We start from the raw sequence: 15,150 nt of genomic DNA, 5'->3' as shown, positions 1-15,150 counted from the left end.
GGAGGTTGGAGAGGTAAGGGGGAGCAAGACCATGGAGGGCTTTGAAAGTGAGGACCAGGATTTTGAACTCTATCCTCTGTGTGATGGGAAGCTAATGGAGTTGGGCGAGGATGGGGGTGATAGGGTCGTGGAGCCTAGTGCAGGAGAGGACCTGGGCTGCAGAGGTCTGGATGATCTGCAGCCTGTGGAGGGAGGAGTTGGGGAGGCCGACAAGCAATGAGTTTGCATAGTCGAGCCTCGATGTAATGAAAGCATGTATGAGGGTTTCGACGGCTTGCGGTGTGAGACAGTGTCAGAGCCGGGCGATGTTGCGGAGTTGGGGGAAGGCAGAGCGGGTCATGGAGCAGATGTGGGGTAGAAAGGATAGTTGAGGATCAAACAAGACCCCAAGGTTCCGGACTGGCTCAGTGAGGTGGAGGTGGAGGTGGAGTGTGCAACCATGGATGGTGATGCTGTCAGCGCCTGAGGTGTGGAGACGCTGACGGGAGCGAATCAGGAGAGCCTCGGTCTTGTTGACGTTCACCTCAAGAAGGTTAGCTCTCATCCAGGACTTGATGTCTGACAGACATTCTGTCAGGACAGCAGTGGTCCTGGAGTCAAGGGTGGAGGCAGAGAGGGTGTCATCTGCATTCATGTGGAAGTTGGCCCCATGTCTGCGGATGATGTCACCAAAAGGGAGCATATTGATGTTGAAGAGGAGGGGACCAAGGACAGAGTCCTGAGGAACACCCTATCTTTGTTCTTAAACTGCTCCCTCATTAGGACGTCCCCCCGAAGTGAAAGGTGCTATACAAATGTAATCTTGTTGTTGTTGTTGTTCTCTGTCCTCGGTCCCCTCCTCTTCACCCTCTATATGCTCCCCCTGGTGACATCATCCGCAGACATGGGGTTAACTTCCACATGTATGCGGATGACGTCCAACTCTACCTTTCCTCCTCTGCCCTCAACTCCACGACCACCGATGTCCTGACAGCCTGTCTGTCCGACATCGAGTCCTGGACGAGAGACAACTTTCTTCAGCTCAATGTGCGCAAAACTGAGGCCCTCCTGATTGGGTCATGTCAGCGCCTCCGCACCTCAGGCGCTGACGGCATCAGCATCCAAGGCTGCACTCTCCACCTCTCAAAGCCAGTCAGGAACCTCGGGGTTCTGTTCGGCCCTGAGCTGTCCTTTCTTCCTCATATCCGCACCACAACTGGCACCGCCTTCCATCACCTCCGGAACATCGCCAGACTACGGCACTACCTCACCCCTCACGCTGCTGAAACACTGGTCCACGCCTTTATCACCTCAAGGCTGGACTATGGGAACTCCCTCCTCGCCGGCCTTCCCGGCACCTCCCTCCACAAGCTGCAGGTCATTCAGAACTCTGCAGCTCGTGTACTGTCCCGCACCAGGCTTCGGGACCACATCACTCCCACCCTCGCTCACCTCCACTGGCTCCCCATCCCCCAGAGGATCGAATTCAAGATCCTCATCCTCACCTACAAGGCCATTCACGGCCTTGCTCCCTCCTACCTCTCCGACCTACTATCCCCCTACTTACCTGCCCATACTCTCTGTTCCTCTGGCTCCGGTCTGCTCCACATCCCCCGCCCCAACTGCCCTACCATCGATGACCGGGCCTTCAGCCTCTCAACCCCTAGGCTCTGGAACTCCATCCCCCAGTGCCTTCTCCTTGCTTCCTCCTTTTCCTCTTTCATGGCCGGTCTCAAGACCTTTCTCTTTGACCGTGCTTTCAGCTCCCCTCTCGAATCAGTACTCCCTCCTCGCTCCCTCCCTTCCCTCCCCTCATCCTGACCATTTCCCCCCTGCTCGGGTCCTGATCCAACTGTCCAGCGCCTTGGGACGTCCTCCCGACATGAAAGGCGCTCATAAATGAAGTTTAACAGATCATGGCACATCACTTAATTCAGTTTCCCTTTTCTATATACCCTTGATGCTCTGTGCCCTAAATATCTATCTCACTTATAAACATCCCAATTGATCCTGCCATTAAGGTCTCTGGGACAATGCATTTTACCAACTCACAACCCCCTGTGTGAAGAAATGTTTTCCAATATTGCATCTAACTATCTTAGCTGTAATTTTAAGAGTATGTACCCTTGTTTTCGACCCTCCAACAAAGAGAGAAGTCTTAAGGCTGTTCTAAGTTTTAATATGCCTTGGTGTTTGTGCAACTGCTCTCAATCTCTCCGACATCTCTGAACCACATCTTTAAGTGTCCATTATCCTCAGACTCATACTGGATACAGTAAAGATGAATGAGGAAATAACCCCTTTACCATAAAGTGCGTGAGTTTAACGCGTTGGGAATTTTGAATCTTGTTCCATTGATGTGGCACAAAACAGTAAAGTACTACAGTCCTGAAAACATTTATAACCCTTGGCAGTTGTTCAATTACTTCCTCAACTGGAGTACCTCTTGACTGGGGGAACTACTGACAGCGACGTGAACGCAACATTTTCTCAACGCAAATGGGAACCCTGTCATGATGTGTGACTTTCCCGTGGGAAAGTTAATAAATAACCGAGGTTTCCTCCCAGTACAGAACTAGTACTGCACTTCTCTTTCAGCTGGCAATGTCAGTAGGATGGAATGAATATCGTAGCTTTTCTATTCATCTCTGAGTTTTATTTACTCTAGCCAGGAAAATGTTTATGCCAAAATATCATCATGTTAAACGTCATTTTAGATTAGCATCTTTTATTACATCTGTTGTTGCGTCTTATGGCAATTGGTGAAGGTGAGCCCTTTGCTCTCGTCAGATCAATATGTGACTCAAAGTTCAGCTACTATTTGCCACTGAAAGCTGTGCAAGTTTTAAGATAGACTAGATACACTGCAAGGATAGGTTTCATACTGCTTGTAATTTAGCAGTAAACACATGATGACCAAAGTCCTTCCCTGTTTTATTGCTTTCCATTACCACCTGCTGCTTACCAACATTCAAGGGAACAAGAGGAGGCAATTCAGTCAATTTCTTAGATCATAATAGATCTTTTAATTTAATTTTGTCGCTTTATTTTCCCCTGAATACTTGTATCACCTTGCAACCATCTCAGTCCCGAGGAATCCCTGCTTATCTTCCCACAAAGAAGAGCAAGTTTTATCTACCAGCCCATTTGAGGACCTGTTTTATATTCGTCTTTATCTTAAAAAACAATACAATAATACTACAAACTTACATTTCTATGATTTCCCGACGTGAAAGGCGCTTTATAAATGCAATCTTATTGTTGTTGTTGTTGTCGTATGATGCCTTTCATGTCAGGAGGCCGTACTTGGGAGTTTAAAAATACTGGCTTGGCAACATGATTTTGAAGTTCAGATAAAGATCCTTTTGCAGTTTTGCACCCCAAACCTATTTTTCCGATAGGTTGTGCAGTTTGTGGGATTAAAGAATAAAAAAGTCTGAAACTTACTGTGTACGTGTTAGTACTTTAGAGTTGAGAATTTGGGTGCAAATCTGTGACAGTTAGTCTACAAACCCGACAAAGCATGAAAACAAATCTATTTGTGAAGTTTACATAATCTTTCAGGGAGACAAACAAGCTTTGGGCATTCATCACATGCCTTTTGTGATGAGTCCTTTGTGGTGTGAAAGGCCTTTTAAATTAAACAATGACTTTCTTTCACAGAAGAGCAGCAGAAATAGTTTTCTGTTTAAACTCTGATCCTGACAGTGAATTAGAGGAGTCTTCAGTTCCAAAGCGCAATTCTTAATTTACAATTACAGTAGAATACTAAACAACTGTAATCTTGTGAAATGTTAGATTTTGGCTGTAGAAATAGTGCCGCAGTTTACAGAGACAAATGTGAATTTGGTTTAACTCGAATAATGATATTAACTTAAAATTCAGAGGAAAGAACAACATGCAGGATGAATCCATCAACTGTGATGCTACTTTTCTGAGTATGAAAGCATTTTCCTTGGCAAAGATGAAGGATTGCCTGGCAGCGTACCTTGGAGTAGTTCAATGAAATTTCAGTCAGTAAATTTCCCACATTGAGTGTTCCCATATAGAGCAACTGGGGAAATACAGAATGAATGTGAAAGCAATCCATTTCTTGTTAGGAGAGAAGGAAAACAAAAGACAATTTTATTATTTTCCACATCCATATGTAAAGCTTTAGAAGCATGGTATCCAGATTTGCTGTTGAAGCCAAATTACCAGATTTGATAAACTGTGAGGAGGAATGCATTATTTTGTGTGTCAGCTTGCCTCAGTGGTAGCGTTCTCACTTCTGAGTCAGAAGTTTGTGGGTTCAAATCCCACGTCTGGACTTGGACTCACATTGTCTAAGACAACTGCTGTGCACAATTGGCTGCCACATTTCACCCACAAAATACACCATCAATTCACTTTACAATATATTCTGTGAATCGCTTTGAGATGTCTCAATGAAGTGATAAGGTGCTATATCAAATGCAAGGATTACTATTATGATACTGCAATTCAGTGATGGAGATGCGTTGCATCGCCAGAGGTGCTGTCCTTCGGATGAGATGTTATATCACGGTCCCGTCTGCCTTTCCAGGTGGACGTCAGCGATCCTTTGGTACTATTCCCTACCAACCTGCCAGCTCCTTCTGTTCAGTGGGCTCTGGCCTGCTCCATGTCTCCCGCCCGACCCACCCTACCATCGGTGGCCAGGCTTTCAGCGTCTCTGCCCCTGCACTCTGGTACTCCATCCTACGCTCCCTTCGCCTCGCTTCCTCCCTTGCCCCCTTCTCTTTGACTGTGCCTTTGGTCTCCCTCCCACCTTTCTGCCTTCCCTCATCCCTTCACCACCCCTCCCCCATGCTCGGGCCCCGACACCTGACCGTTCAGCACTTTGGGATGTCCTCCCGATGTGAAAGGCGCTCTATAAATGTAATTTTGTTGTTGTTGTTCGAAAGGAGAAGGGAGTTTATCCCAGGGTCCTGGCCGACAATCTCCCAAATAAAATTTGTTTCATGGCTGTTTGGGGGACCTTGTTATGCTGCCACTTTTGCCTACAAATGCACAGTCACTTGAATTTGCAGTGATCCTATGAAGTGCTTTGAGACATCCTTCCAAGATGATAAGGTGCTATACCAAATGGAAGGATTATTATTATTAAAATGAGGGACCAAATGGTCTACTTTTGTGCTTAAGCATTTCATGATGCTAATTCAAGTGGCTACTTCTTTCATACAACTTAGACTGCATCCAAGACAGAAATATTTAAATATCATGTTCTAATAGCTAAAGGAACAACAGCAAGTCTGTGATGTTGTCTGCATAAGACAACTACTTACTGTAAACAGAAACCTTCACAAATTAGAGTAGTTTGTATTCCAATAGTCAATTCATATTTCAGAGAAACATTGACACATCAGGAACAGTGAGTGATGGCAGTGAGCTTGACAAGAAAAAGAGAAAAAAAACAGATGGATATATCTAAAGGAAAATAAATTCTAGGGTATTGCACATTGTCACCAGTTGCTCAGTGTTAAATCACTTGCATTAGTTTCTGCTTGTCATTGGTTTCAGCTATCATTGTTTCGAGGTATGGAATTGACAGTGAATTAATCATTCACTGCAGGTAAATCAATAAAACAAGGTTATCAAATGTTGTGACTGAAATTCAGATAGTTTGGGATTGACAATTTCAGTGTGAAAAAATATAACACGGGTTATAAATCAGCTAATATAATAATAATAATCCTTGCATTTGATATAGCGCTTTTCACGTCTTCTAGACGTCCCAAAGCGCTTCACAGAATAGACTGTAAAGTGAATTGACTGTATATTTGTGGGCGAACGCGGCAGCCAATTGCACACAGCAATGTCCCACAAACAGTCGTAGATTGAAGTTGACCAATTTATTATTGTTTTTTGTTTTGGAGGGATTATATTCTAGGCATGACATTTACCAATGTTTAAATCAATGTCCAGAGTCAATTTAAATAGGTTATGAAATGAAGCAAGGGGAGTCGAGGGGAAAGAATGTCATTATGAATCTTAGTGGAAGATGCTGTGCATTTTTAATGACATTTAAATATTATACAGAGAGAAAATGTAAGCACAGATGTGGTTCAAGGAGCCTGTTCATATTCAGGGACATTGGGGCATTGCTGTGCGCCAATTGGCTTCAGTAGTTACCTACAAAATGCGCAGTCACTACCCATCACAATAAATCCTGTGAGATGTCTGCCTGATGTGAAAGTCTTTATATCAAATGCCAGTTTTTAGGATTATTGTGATTTAACCCCTGTAAATGCACATGGTTAACATTGTTGCATTTAGCGAATAAATTTATCCATGATGTTTGGTTATGAGGTTTGACCACATACATTATTTGATTACTATCACTCTTCCATTCTGTCATCATATTGATTGTGTGTTGAGGTAAAGGCGCTTTAAAATTGAATTTAGCTGCTCTAGTGATTCATACTTACTCAGAAGATATAAAGTGATAGTCTACCTATATTTTTCTGCCCAAACGCTAAAAGATACCAAATGTCACGGAAACAACTTTAAAATACAAAGAGCAAGAACAACAACAAATTGCAATTATATAATGCCTTTCGCATCGGGAGGAAGTCCCAAGGTGCTGGACAGTCATGGGTTTGCAACCGAGCTGGGGGGTAAACAAGAACAGGAATTAATGAAACAATTCATTGCATTAGTTTATCCTCTTGCTATTTGGTTACATCCACCTTATTTTGACTTCCTGCCTTACTTCACAAAGTGCACTGAAACTTTTTCCGGCTTCTGAAAAATTTATACTTGTTTATTTGTTGAGCAGTAATCACATTGTCTTCCTATTCAGAGTTGACGGTTTAGCTATTTTTAGTAATGTGCAAGGTCTCTCGGGATATCGCACATTTGCATTGTTCATAACAGAAGCTCAATTTTGCTATTATTAGCTTTATTTTTCAGAAACACTTGGGTGATTTATTTTATGCTATATTTTATTAATAGTATTATAGGAACAGAACAAAGCCAATAGTTCCAAAATGTCAGTCTATCTTCCAACTATCAGTCTATGTCTTCCCATGATTGGATGAAAATACAACATTTCATAACAGATTTGAAAATGCAATGTTTCATAAATACAGTGCTCTGTAACAGATTTAATGTGATCAACCTCCCTAGTTCTCAATCCCTTTTCTCTTCAGCAAAGCATCCATTTTTTTGGTGAGCGAGGTTAGGCCACACTTACCCCCTGAGAGCTTAATCAGACTGAAATGCGTTCCTCACGGGTTTGATGGTTGTCACTACAGACAACCGTTTTCACAATCACCTGAGCAAGTTAAGCGACTGAACCAAGCAAGCCCGGCCTGAGCCCGTAGAGCAAGTATTCAAGCTAGTCCTGTATTCCAGTATCTCTGCTTCCTCTGTATGAGGGCGGATCAAACTCTTCAGATTGGAAGTAGTGCAAAACCGATCCCAACCAACAGCGGGTCAGAGGTAAAGCTTCTGCCAGGAGCTCAATCTTCTCGTAATGTATTACGGAGGATTCGGTTGTGGAGCTATATACAAAATATACAGTCAATTAATTTTATAGTATATTCTGTGAAGCGCTTTGAGATGTCTCAATGACATGATGAGGCGCTATGTTAAATGCAAGGATTATTGTTATATACACAGTGAATCTCAAAAGGAGATCTTTCTAGCAGGCACAGAGCCCAAGGAATTTTTTTTTATTTTATTTTTTATTCAAAATGTATATGTTCATGTGTTGGTATATATTTACGCTTGTCTCAGACAGTATCAAACCCGTTACAGAAAGGAAGACACAACATATTTTGTTGCACAATGAAACAGACTCGCCCCTTGTCGCAGGGTGGGGGGTGGGTGGTGGGGTTGACTCTGTGCACTCCACTTTGGCGCTTTGGTGAAGGGACCAAGGCTTTTTTCTGCCTCAGAATTCTCCCTCCTTTGCAGGGCACAGTTACAAATGGGGTCTTGTACCCCACCTCTCTATCCCTCCCCTCTTAGTGAGGAGCGTAGACAGGATCACAGCACACAGGTTGTGCACACATTTTTTTGGGACGCTCCCTTTAAGACAGTCAAGAAACGCCCTTGTGTGCTCTACATCCATATGCGTGCCCACACACAGCCTCATAAGGTGCAGTTGCCACTTTTGGATGGTGCCCCGATGTGCACTGTACGCTCACATGTTTACCCAAACACACACCTGGGAACCTCGCAAACACATAGATTTTAGATTCGTAGAATGTTACGGCACAGAAGGAGGCCATTCGGCCCATCGAGTCTGTGCCGGCTCTTTGACAGAGCAAGTCACTTTCACTAACCCCAATCACCAGCTTTCTCCCCATAACCCTGCAAACCCGTCTTCCCCAGATACCTCTCCAGTTCTCTCTTAAAAGCTGTTATCGAATCGGACTTCACTACCCTTTCAGGCAGATCATTCCAAATTCGAACAACTCGCTGAGTGAAAAAAATTCTTCTAACCTCCCCTCTGCTTCTTTTGGTAGATATCTTAAGACTGTGACCACAGGTCACAGACACACCTACCAGCAGAAACCCGTCCGGTCCCACCCATCACTAGGGCGTCCCTGCCAGGGTTCTGTTCCCGCTTAGTGGGCTAGCCGCGGCTCTGCTGTCATTTTACAGGACTGCGAGCCTTTATCTCCTTCCCTGCCGCTCCCACAAGGGGTAACTGATAAGAACAGATACTGCAATGATCTTAGCCAAAAGGCTGAGATTTTAATAAACCCATTTATACTGTATCTACTTGAATGACATTCTCTGGCAACTTATTAGGTAAATTTGTTACCTCTTACTTCCAACTTCTTAATGTGTAACTTGGGTCCTCTGTTATTGATTCTATCGTTTGTGGTGAAAAACGTTTTCGGGATCAACTCTGTCAATCGCTTTCAGAATCATGAAAACTTCAAGCAGGTTACCTCAAAGCTTCCTGTGACTTGCAAACCAAATGTGCAAACCAAAAAACAATTCAAACTTCCTCAACCTCTCCCCGTAGCTTAGATTTCTGATACCTTGATGCAATTATCTTGATGGCTCACCACTCAACCTTCTCAAGAGCAATTATATACCTATTATTCAGTTGCCCAGAATTGTCAGTGTTCCTGAGCGCCAAAGCTGTAAGCAGCAGTTCTCACTGCACCTGTAGCACAATATAATAATTGGTATAGCTATTTCATGTCAGGAGGATATCCCAAAATTCACGGGATATATTGGCTGTGTTCTGTGGATGAACCTTGCAAAGTAAATAATCAAGGTAAATAATTCTCTGACAATGGGTTTTAGACAGCAATTTAATCTTAGGTTAGTGATAAAGCTCATTAGAATAAAGGATAAAAAATATATAATATATAAGAACTATATATATATACTTGAGCTTTGGTCTCAGTGTTAAAAATCTTATCAAAACTATTGAATTGAATTACTGCTTTGCAATAATTTAGTGCTAATGATGAATATTCTCTATTACAAATATATTAGTAATGTTTATTGCCAATGCAATTTTTCTCATAATGAACATGCTTCCAAGTCTATCAGATGCTCTTGCTTCACGTTTATATATTAACGCTGTGTTCATACTGCAAGGTGAGGCAGTATCCAACAGGACAGCAATGTGGCGTTGGAGGTCTGAGTTGTACTTCATGTTTCCGGTCACACTGTTAAAAATCTAAGATACATATTGGCATTCTGAGTGTGCACAACCGAACACACAGCCAGTGCTGTGAAAAGTGTATGTTTCTTATTGTTATTAAAGAACTGGTCACGTTGATTAATTTTTTTTTGTAAAAGTCCCTTTAAAGGTATTTTGTTCTGCTCAAAATCTTCCTAGTACTTGGTGAGTAGATTTTTGAACAGATGTACTCCTGAAAGTTCTTTTTTAGGATCATCTCAGCAGTGAGGCACTGGCAATCCTGGTTTACACATCACTTTTCTTGGCAAATTGCTGTGACAGCATTGTGCTATAAACACAGCATCCATTTCTGCTTTCAGGCTGTCAATTTATTTTATAAGTTTTATTTCTGTCTGTGCAAAATAGTTCAAGTGCATTTGTTTGGCAGATTCAAAAATCGTTCGACTAAGCCAAATATAAATATTTTCAACAGAGGATGGACCTCCATGCTCATGCCCCTTGTGTACATCAGATAAAGGGAGCTACGTTCCTTCCTGTGAGGGTCTTCAACTCTCAAAAGAAATTGGAGCCACCTACCTGGAACTTCACAGTCTCAACGACTTCTATGTAGGGAAGTACTTTGGAGGTGTGGTGAGTATATGTGTAATGCTTTCATTGAGAACCTATTTCCATTTTCATTGTTTCAAAGTATTAATTATTTTACTCATAATTCACTGATTAGATGAATAGCTGGAAGAAGACATCCTTTCTTCTTTACTAATGTTGTTAGTGTATGTGTTATCAGTTAGCTGAAATATACTTCACCATGGGAATTCAAGGAGAGAAAACAATGAGACTAGCATTAATAACTAAACATAGCTGGTTATATGAAAGCGTCTGTAATTTGGAGTGACTAAGCTCAGGCTATTTGGACCTTATTGGTTACTCAGTAATACTACAATATTGATCATTAACTGGAAGCTTTCCTGTGTTGGATCCTGGAGTTAATTCAAGGAAACACTGTCCTTGCATAAGATGTGTTCATTTGTGGATGTTTCATTAATATTTTTATATATTAATCTAAACTATAAGTTGGTGAGTTATTTTGGTAATCGCCACTCATTTTAAATACACATTCTGTGAGTTGTTGGAGCTCCTGAGTGTGGCATGGAGTGGGAGGGATGTGGCTTCAGACCTTTACCACATGGCAAGTTCCTGATCTGCTTTGACCAACATGTTCAGACACAGGCACTTTCCCACTGCGAGAGAGGAAGAATAAGAGAGACAAGTCACCTTGAGCTGCTCTTATGTACCTCCTAGCAGCTGCTTATTCATCGTTGCTGGCATAGCTTGCTTCCCTGCATATTAGCTGGGATGAAAGGGAAGTCAAGGAGAGCAAACAGTAAAATGCTTTGAGAGCATTGAATCAGATTTCATTTGCTGGAATGACACAGATCCTTTAACAAATATTGCTGTGGGGAGCAATACTTTCTGCGAATCTGCAGGTACTGAATATTGTTTGTAATTCAATCCCTAAGTATTTCTATTCTGGGAACATTTGGAGACTCGTGAGTGCAAAGTGTAATTTTAATTTGGTGACTGTTTCCAGTGGCGATGTTCCTCTAACACTTCCTATCTGTATCTCAGATTCTTTCAAAAAAAATCTATGACATATCCATCATTATGACAGTGTGTCTTTCTACATGTGAGCAGGTTTCAAAATACCCCTTTGGATATTTCATTAGTGTTTAGCTCTGCAGTTGCCCCAGTAGTGGTAAAGACGCTTCTTTCAGCACAAGAGGACACAGGTTCAGTGTTGTAAAGGGCAATTTCAAGCCAGGAGCCGGAAAATATTTTGTTACAGAGAGAATTATTAACGACTGAAGTGGTTTGCCAAGAAGCGTGATTGAAGAATTTTGGAAGGATAAGATCAAAGGGCCTTCTTTGTCCTCACATTTCTTATGATCTTGTGAATAGCTGCTGACATTCGTTGTCAAACCTCACACATGAATAGTTGCCACTTGAGTGAAACGAGTACCTGACACCTGTGGAATCATAGTTGTCAATCAATTTATGTAATTATTTGAAAATATATATTAAAAAAAGTCTCTGCCGATTTCCTGCTATTGTTTTGTGTATTCAAAACATGTCCAGATACCAGTAAATCACACACATCCCTGATAAATGAAATGCAGATAATAGTTGTGCAGAGTTATTGACAAAATATTTAATATTTGTAAACAAAATTCAAAATACTGCAGATGCTGGAAATCTGAAACTAAAACAGAAGTCGCTGGGAACGCTCAGCAGGTCAGGCAGCATCTATGGAGGAAGGTAACTGAGTCAACGTTTTGGGTCCACGACCCTTCGTCAGAACGTTCTGACGAAAGGTCGTGGACCCAAAACTCTGATTCACTTTCCTTTCTCCATAGATGCTGCCTGACCTGCTAAGCATTCCCAGCGACTTCTGTTTTTATTTCACTTAATATTTGGTTTCTAAGTGTGAGGATGGGTGCAAACTCTGGCCTACAACTTTTAGCATTCTCGTTTGAATGGTAAAAAAGTTACTAGCATTAGGAGAGAGCACAGATTTTGTCCCTGGTTGGCAAATCCCACCTAGAAAACAAGTATTAAACCAAAGAAAGGAAGAGGCTAGAAAGTAAAATGAAATAAATCTAAGAATGACTGTCAGTCGAAGTGTAAAAGCTGATCTGGGAGGCAGTAATCTATGGGAGTTTTGTACTGCCTCCGAGTAAAGTTAAATACTACAAGTTCTGCTTAGGTGATGATATTTATTGGCAGAAATGATAATTATATCCAATGTTTAAAAAGTCTCAAATTTAATACCTATAATTCATTAGTGGGCTACAAAATACTCTTGCTACACTTAACAGTAAATCTTGTGAAGCATTTGCAACATCATCCAGACGTCAAAGGTACTATATAAAGGCAAGGATTATTATTATTGTTGTTGTTGTAACTCAGATCTGACTTATCTTGGACTTTTAGCAACTTACTCTCTGAAAGACCTTTCTTCTGCTTCAGGTATGTTAGCCATGTCCTTGAGCTCAAAGTTCAATGTAGCCTTATAGCAAATAGCTGAAACTAGATCATATGCAAGGATACATTACAGCTGATTACAGAGACCTTTCTGAAGATGACCTAACTAATCTGTAATGAGCTGTATTGTAGTCTTACAAGTGATCTAGTTTCAGTTATTTGTTATAAGGCTATATTGAGCTTTGAGCAGAGAAACCAATGGGAGTCTAAGTTGTGATCTTTGTAAACCACATAATTGGTTTGTTAATTGCTGCTTTTAGAAGTTATTTGATTTGAGAGATTTGCAAAACAGCTATTTTCAAATCCTTCAAATAGGACAAAACATGTAAAAAGTGAGCCCCAGTGAGCAAAACTGTTTAAAAATAGATCTCTGTTTGAATTGCTGAATTAGAAAGCTGCAATTATAATCCTTTATCTACACAACATTATGAATCTTTTATCAAGACCTGATATGCTGCACATATATACACATTTGCATTATGTCCAGAATCCTGATTATTGACCTAAAACTAATTTGGTTTAACAAATTTGCACTCCAGTAACTTAGCTTTAGCCTGGTCCCCAGCAATTTCCATAATTTTAGTTAAATTGTGCAACAAATTCTGGTCATTGCTATGAGGTGCTTTTTGATACTCAGATCTATTTTGATCACTTTATGTATAATTAAGACATTATTAGAGTTAAAGTGACTGATAGCCGAAGTTCAAGGACTGTAGTGTATAGTGATTGTAGTGTGTACAGTTCAGAATTATAAAGGAAGTATGATGGATATACGTGTATGTGAGTTTGTTCTTTCTTAATTTGGTGACAAATGCCCTGTAATGTATGGGACATACATTATATCAACAACAACAAAATATGTTGGACAAACAGTGGGCTTTGATAATATCAAAATATGTTTTTAGCTCTGACGCCAGGTTTATGGCTGCAAATATTTTAATGGTAAGGTGTGTTAATGTTAATTAAAGGCTTTTTAATATTTTCCTATTAACACTCCTTTCCTAACTCCCTTTTTTTCTGGTCGCAGGAGGGAGAAATTGGTATTACTATCATAAACTTTAATGTTAAATCAAATGGATTATCTGTCACATAAATGAATAGGAATTGGAGTCTCCATTTGATTTCATAAAGTATTAGTACATTTAAAAATATCCAGTGTTTCCCAATCATATTTTATTGGCTATGGTTGGTCAGCAAATGCATATTTACATGTGACTGCTAGGTGTTGGTCATAATACCTTTTATTCCTGCAGACTTTGGCTTTTGTTTCCTGATCCCTGACTGTTCAGCGCCTTGGGATGTCCTCCCGACGTGAAAGGCGCTTTACAAATGTAATTTTGCTGTTGTTGTTGCTGTTGTTTATTGATTTTACAGTTTTGTGAAAGTCTTAACATGGATGGTCGTATCAACAGAAACTGAAGGTCAAATAGTTTTTTTCATGAAATGTGGTATGCAGATAATGTATTCATTGCTGCAAAGGACCTCACTGATTTGCTAAGATTTAGATTTCTACAGTTTTGCTTATTTGCATTTTGGGAGATCATCCAATTGGCGCTAGAACCCATCTTCCCAACTGATTACTTGGCACCTACATATGCACTCTTTTATTCAGTGGTTGTATGGTATATTAGTCTTCGTTCATATACTTCTGGGTTCAATTTTGCAGTTGGAATACTTTATCATTCAGAGCTTGAAGCAAAAATCTTCTCAGAAAGATAAGAAAAAGAAAAGGAGTAGCAGGCTTCACGTAGCACCACCACCTCGACTGACAGAGCCAGGTAAGAGGAGATCAGACAGTGAGTAACAGAGCCAGGTAAGAGGGTCACCTCAGAGAAACAGGTATGAGGAGATGTAGTAGTGAAATGCCGTTGCCTTATGGGTCTGTAGTAGGGATGGAATGAAAGAAAGGTAGTTTTTTTTTTGCCTTTCTTTTATTCAATCCATGACTGTTTGTGCCTTGCTTCCTCCTTGCCTGTTTTCAGATTGCATCTGAAGACGACCTTCCTCTTTGACCGTGTCAATGGTCACCATCCCTCTCTCCCCGGGACAGCATCAAACTCCACCACTGTTAAGCATTCTTCGATACTACCTCATGTGAAGGATGCTGTATAAATGTAATTTGTTGTTGACAATCCAGTGCACTGCTGGGGTTTCACTGTATTGTTAGAGGTGCTGTCCTTCAAATGAGATGTTAAACCAAGGTTCTATCTGCCTGTTAAACAACAACAACAACTTGCATTTATAAAGAGCCCATCACGCAGGGTAGCCTTCAAGTTATTGATCTCATGGCACTATTTCAAATAAAGAAGGGAGTTTCTCCAGTGTTCTAGGCAACAATTCCCCAAATAAAATTGGTCATTAACTTCATATCTTGTGGAGGATATTTCTGCGTGCAAATTAGTTGCTTTGTTCGCATACAAAATACACATTCACTGCACATTAATGTAAAACCTTGTGAAGCGCTTTTTATTATTTTTATTATTATTAGTCTCACT

General features: G+C 41.0%; 1 protein-coding gene across 4 annotated transcripts in view; it reads left to right on the top strand.

Annotated features, from left to right (window-relative positions):
• The window catches only part of rhobtb3 (Rho related BTB domain containing 3), a 58,243-nt gene that overhangs the window by 24,718 nt on the left and 18,375 nt on the right, over positions 1 to 15,150 (top strand). For all 4 annotated transcript variants that reach the window (XM_007893088.2, XM_007893086.2, XM_007893087.2 and 1 more), the window contains 2 exons: positions 10,089 to 10,246; positions 14,322 to 14,433. In XM_007893088.2, the coding sequence (XP_007891279.1) occupies positions 10,089 to 10,246; positions 14,322 to 14,433 (270 nt within the window). The remainder of the gene's footprint in view (positions 1 to 10,088; positions 10,247 to 14,321; positions 14,434 to 15,150) is intronic.

Source organism: Callorhinchus milii, unplaced genomic scaffold (genome assembly GCF_018977255.1).
Source record: "Callorhinchus milii isolate IMCB2004 unplaced genomic scaffold, IMCB_Cmil_1.0 Scaffold1, whole genome shotgun sequence".
Lineage (NCBI taxonomy): Eukaryota > Metazoa > Chordata > Chondrichthyes > Chimaeriformes > Callorhinchidae > Callorhinchus > Callorhinchus milii.
The sequence above is the reverse complement of the archived record's forward strand: the minus strand, read 5'-3'. Positions and strand labels throughout refer to the sequence as shown.